Source organism: Miniopterus schreibersii, assembly GCF_964146895.1.
Source record: "Miniopterus schreibersii genome assembly, chromosome: 2".
NCBI classification, from domain to species: Eukaryota; Metazoa; Chordata; class Mammalia; order Chiroptera; family Miniopteridae; genus Miniopterus; species Miniopterus schreibersii.
In genome coordinates this window covers 138443510-138449602 of record NC_138102.1, presented here as the reverse complement: position 1 = coordinate 138449602, position 6093 = coordinate 138443510, and the positions used below count along the sequence as shown (strand labels likewise).

The following is a 6093-nucleotide window of genomic DNA, read 5'->3' as shown; positions in this document are numbered from 1 at the left end:
CCTGGTTATATGCTGCTTATACCTGTGGATTCGAGTTTCTGAGGTGAATGCCAATAAAAACCTAGGTCCTGCTCGTTGGTTACACATGTTTGGACTGTAAACCAAAAAAAAAAAAACAGCAGTGAACAAATTCACTGGGCTACTACAAAACTTTAAAAAGGATCACTCAGAATAAATACCATGTGATCTCACGACAAAATGCTTTGAGCAAGCATTAAAAAGGAAAGGAAAAGACAAAATACTTTGTATACTATGATTACAAACATGTGAAATGAGTTTGCAATGGGACAAAGACTTGAGGGCAATATACAGGAAAGGAAATAACTAAGGTGGTGAAATCACAAATGATTTTTTCTCATTATTTCTGGGGGGGGATATGAATAAGTAATTCATAAATAAGAAAATTCAAATAGCCAGTTTCAATATTTGCTCAATTATCTAAAGTGATTAATTTTTCTTTCTTTAAATTTATCTTTATTGTTGAAAATATTGCTTCTTAAATATTTTAATTGCAAAAATAACATTTTTTAAATTTGAAAACAGTGCTATTTCTCTCATAGGCTGTCTAAATGGTGTGAGCATCTGAAGGCTTATTGACGAGTGAAGACCAGTGGACTCAGATATTCCTGCCCAAATTAACTAGATGGAGTTCATCTCCCAGACTGTAGGGTGAGGCTGTTGGCCTCACTGGAGATACAGCAGGTGTGGTGGTTGAAATCTCAGGCTCTAAGTTACAACTCTGCACCTGCCACTCACTAATCATGTGAACTTGGGTAAGTAATTTAAGCTCTCAGAGCTCTGGTTCCTTATCTGCCGTGACTAAATAACAACTATTCCTAGAATTGTTATATAGTCAGTTGAGATATTGGGTACTGCACAATGCCCAACACACCGCAATCTCTAAGTATAAGCTATAGAGTACAGGACTTAAGACATAAAAATAGATAGTGAGAGGGCAAAGTGAGTGTGGGAGGAAGGTTAGGTCGATGAGCAATGGGCAGACAATTTGAGACTCTCCTGCCTTAAGACGAAGGTGGCTGGGCTAATCTCCGATGTGGGGTGAATGTTGGTGATAAAAACTCTTCAAATCTTGGGAGCCAAGACGTCTAAAAGCTTAGGCCCAGTGTCCTGTCTTTATCAAACTAGCTGCCTATTTTAGACAAATCACTTAATCTTTCTGTTCGTTAGTTCCTGTCTTTTATAAGTGGGATTCACTCATTCATCTCATAAAGATTTAACTGACCTCTTGGCATTTGCAAGGACCATGCTAGTTGTTCTGGTGATTAAACAAGCCTCTAAAACAGTTGATAACTGTGATTAAGAACACAGACTCTGGAGTTAGGCAGGCCTGGATTTGAGCCCAAACTCTCTTTACTAGGTTTGTGACTTTAAGAAACTTTCTAATACTGTCTGGACTTCCATATGCTCATCTGTAAAATGGAGAAAATAAAGGTTTCTATGTCATAGTGTGATTGTGAAGACCCCAGGTTTTAATGACTATTAAGCCCTTTAGCGGTAGTGCCTGGCAGGAACCAAGCATTTGGGAAACAATAGCTGTTAAAACAGAAGTGAGGCTCCCCCACCACTTCCCCAACTTGTTCTGCAGGATCTTACAGTGGAAATCTTTCTCTAAAAAATTCTCGGAACCACAGAGGCACTAGTGCTATCTCATGTGAGCTCAAGTAAAGGTGCTTTCTCCAGATACTTGAAGGGCTGTCTGTTGAAAGAGGGCTTAGACATTCTATAAAATACTAAGAATTTAGCCAAGACCAATAGAATGAAGATATTTTCTGCAGGCAGACCGGGCTACCTCAGTAGATGGTGAGTTTTGCTGCAGCTGTTCAAACAGACATTGCACAACAGCCTTCTAAGGTGTCGTAGATGAGATCTGAGCATTGTCACACTGAACTATATGACCCTTTAGGTCACTTTTAATTCTGAAATGCCATGGATAATTTTTTCTGACCATGAGGAGAAGGGAAGATGCCATAGGGATGATGGAATTTGAACTGAGCTTGAAAGATGAGTGCAATTTTAATAGGAGGCATGGAAATACTCCCTGCAGGGGGCACACTCTGGAAATGCAGGGGGGCTGGGAAGACAGAGGGACCAAAACAGAGCAGCTGGTACAATATGGCCAGTCCCTGCCCCACTCCCCTCACAAGGCAGGGGCCATAACCTAATAATATTGGAGGAGTTCTATAGAATCCCAAAGCATGATACAATTGGGCAATATTATCACCATCAGTTATATCATTGCATGGCATTCTAAGTCCACAGCCTACCATGGTGATCATTAGACACCAGCCTGTGACAATCCCTGACTGAGTCCACAGTGGGGGATGCTACATACTTTCTTAAAGGCTGGGATTTGGGGCCAGAGAGCACAAAGGAATCTGGGACAAAGCAGCTGCTCCATGCCCACTCTGGAGAGAGACCCAAAGTACATAGCTGGGGTCTCTACACTTGAGAGTAAGGCCCTGCACACAGGACCCAGAGCTGAGGGAACATGGGAAATGCACGGAACTTGGAGTCAAGAAACCTAGAATCAAGTCCCAGGCCTGCTGCTCCCTTGGCATTACCTCAGACAAATTATTTAACCCCTCTGAAACCCATGGCCTCACCCATAAAGAGGAGACCCTGCCTCAGTTGATTTGAGAGGGACTGTACTAAAAGTGCTTTACTAAGTTACAGAAATGCTGACTTTATATAAACTTCTCTTTCTTTCTTGGCTGTGCCATAGGTTCTAGCCTAAAGTGATGGCTGAGGAAAATCAGACTCTGCCTGAATTCCTCCTTCTAGGGTTCTCTGACCTCAGGGCCCTGCAGGGCCCCCTGTTCTGGCTGGTGTTTCTGGTGTACCTGGTCACCCTGCTGGGTAACTCCATGATCATCCTCCTCACCCAGGCCAGCCCTGCCCTGCGCTCGCCCATGTACTTCTTCCTGCGCCACCTCTCGGTAGTGGAGCTCCTCTACACCACCGATATTGTGCCCAGGACCCTGGCCGACCTGGCCTCCCCGCACCCCCGGGCCATCTCCTTCCAGGGCTGTGCAGCCCAGATGTATGTGTTCATTGTCCTGGGCATCTCAGAGTGCTGCCTGCTCACAGCCATGGCCTACGACCGCTACGCCGCCATCTGCCGGCCCCTGCACTACTCCAGCCTCATGAGCTGGCGGGCCTGCGTGGCCATGGTGGGCATCTCCTGGCTCATGGGCATCGTCACAGCCACCACCCACTCCTCCCTCATCTTCACTCTGCCTTTCCCTAGGCGCCCAGTCATCCCACATTTCCTCTGTGACATCCTGCCGGTTCTGAGGCTGGCAAGTGCTGGGAAGCACAAGAGCAAGATCTCTGTGATGACAGCCACCGTGGTCTTCATCATGGTCCCCTTCTCTCTGATTGTCACCTCTTACATCCGCATCCTGGGTGCCATCCTGGCCATGGCCTCCGCCCAGAGCCGCCGCAAAGTCTTCTCCACGTGCTCGTCTCACCTGCTTGTGGTTTTCCTCTTCTTTGGAACAGCCAGCATCACCTACATTCAGCCCGGGGCAGGCTCCTCTGTCACCACAAACCGCATCCTCAGCCTCTTCTACACAGTCATCACACCCATGCTCAACCCCATCATCTACACCCTTCGGAACAAGGAGGTGACCGGGGCCCTGCGGCACCTGGTGAAGAGGCAGGTCTTGTCACCCTGAAGGACCCGGGATGTGTCTGCTCACTCACTGGCTGCTTCTCCTCTCAGCCTTCAGGTGTTGGACCTAAACCCCAGCCTAACAGAAGCCACACAGCACCTCAAAGAAATAAGGCTTCCTGGCAGAAACTGCTGGAATTAAAACAGAGATCAATCTGTATCTTACCTCCTAACCCGCACCCCAGACTCACTGTCAGGGCTACAGGATAAGACAGAATGGAAGGGAATGCTGCCTATGGGGAAGAACATTTGGTATCTTCCAGATTGTTCTGGATCCCTGAGCAAGGCGATTGTCGTGGCTACAGCAAAAGTCAGAGGTCTGCGTCAGGATGAAGGCAGATGTCTATGAACTTGACATCCAACTAGGCCCACCCAGAGCCCCTGGGGGAGTCTACCTGGCCCTTTCCTCCAGTTTTCTCCCAGAAACACATAGCAGTCTTACACTCCAGGTGCCCTTTAGAAGAAAGGGAGCTGTTTCCCCCTGAAATATTCCACATGAATATTCTTCCCTGCCTTTCCCCACCCTTGATTTCTGCCATCTTCCATAACTGCCTATAAAACATCCAACTGGGCAAGAGGGTCTCCCTGGCTTCCCTAGCCTCCCAGCCTGTGACATCAGCTTGAACCCATCCATACCTCCGTCACCAGCCCCTCAGACTGAGAGAAGCCCTGAGGCCATCCTGGATAGGATCCAGAGAGTGGACACAGCACTAGTTGTGGTCACCCAGTATTGGGCCCTCTTTCAATGTTTGGAGAATTCCTCACCTTAGAAGTCTGGTGGGGAGAAAAAGCACCTCCCTCTCTGGAGCTGAGAACACTTTCTAGCCCCCCAGGCATGTGACATGGTTCCACTGATATGACTTTGAGTAAGTGGTGCCCACAAGAGGCAAGGAGAAGTGCTCTCTCAGAGGGCAGCAAAGAAGGCTGTGACAGCAAGTTTCTGGCATAGAAGTGGCAGAAAGTTTCTGACCCATCCCTGGTGGTAGCACCCATGGTTTCAACTGACCAGTTAATGTTTGGAAATTATTCCTGAAAGCTTAGCCTCTGCCACCGTTCCCAACCCTCCCAACAACACTGTATTTTGATAATTATTTTTCTACTTCATCATCAACACAGCTTCTGTCACTGTCAAGAATTAGGATTAACACAATCGGGCTGGAGGCAAGAGAGGGAAAACCTTAAACTTGGTGCACTAGAAATAATGTGGTCTAGACCCTGCTTAGAAAGACCAGCTAAAGGGAACTTGGGGTCAGAGAACATCCTCAGACAAACAGACAGAGTCAAGGAGCCCAGAGCTGTACAGGAAAGAACTGATAAGTTCCTTGCCCTCATTTGGCTCCTAATCTAATGGGGGTGGTCGTGGGGAGAATGGAGTGGAGAAAAAAACAAACCAGCAGAAACATAGAATGAGAGTAATTATAAAGATATGTAAATACTCATTGGAAGGTAAATAATTGATAACAGTTTGAGGGTGTTTCTGGAAGGCTACCTGGAAGAAGAGGCTCAAAGCAGCACTTGCAAGCTACGTGGTGGCACATGTAGAAAGTGCTAATACTTGAATGGCACACCAGGGTAAACTGAAGGGGATTTGAAAGCATCTAGATAGAGTTTGATGGGGAGAAAAGTCAGGCAAAGGAAGCACCTCTGTCAGACTCGGCTCCACGGCAGGACTCAGGAAAAGCTACCACTAGGTAGACACTTCTGTCACCATGGGTAAAGGAGGCCCCAACAAGCCAAGGGGCAAGATGTCCTCATATGCCTTCTTTGTGCAAACCTGCGGGGAAAAGCACAAGAAGAAACACCCAGACCGCTTTGTCAGTTTTGCCGAATTCTCCAAGAAATGCTCAGAGATGGAAGACCATGTCTGCAAAGGAAAAGCCAACGTTTGAAGATATGGCAAAAAGTGACAAAGTTCACTATGGCAGGGAGATTAAAAAATTATGTTCCTCCCAAAAGTGATAAGAAAGGGGGGGAAAGAGCCCAATGCTCCTAAAAGGCCTCCACCCTCCCTCTTCCTGTTTTGCTTTGAACATCGCCCACTGGGGATACTGCCAAAAAAACTGGGTGAAATGTGGTCTGGACAGTCAGCCAGAGATAAGTAGCCGTATGAACAGAAGCAGCTAAGCTAAAGGAGAAATAAGAAAAGGATGTGGCCACATACAGCGCCAAGGGCGAAAGAGAGGTGGGAAGAACCCTGGCAGGCCAGCAGGCTCAGAGAAGAAGGGAGCAGAAGATGAGAAGGAGGAGAAAGATGAGGAGGAGGAGGAAGAGGAGAAAGAGGAAGAGGAAGAGGAAGAGGAGGAGGAGGAGGAAGAGGAAGAGGAAGAGGAGGAGGAGGAGAAAGAGAAGGAGGAGGAGGAGGGAGAGGAAGAAGAAGAATAATGGCTCCCCTGCAATGA

General features: G+C 47.1%; 1 protein-coding gene and 1 pseudogene across 2 annotated transcripts; both read left to right on the top strand.

The window, feature by feature from the left end:
• Positions 1-2759: 2759 nt before the first annotated feature.
• On the top strand, positions 2760-3698 carry LOC308552872 (olfactory receptor 10P1; the record flags this gene model as incomplete). The annotated part of the gene is made up of 1 exon (XM_081128259.1): positions 2760-3698. The coding sequence occupies one exon, from the start codon at positions 2760-2762 to the stop codon at positions 3696-3698; it is 939 nt and encodes a 312-aa protein (XP_080984385.1).
• Positions 3699-5403: 1705 nt separating this feature from the next.
• On the top strand, positions 5404-5834 carry LOC308552880 (high mobility group protein B2 pseudogene; annotated as a pseudogene). Its single transcript has one exon. The product of its transcript is annotated as a high mobility group protein B2 pseudogene (transcript).
• The last annotated feature ends 259 nt before the right edge of the window (positions 5835-6093 follow it).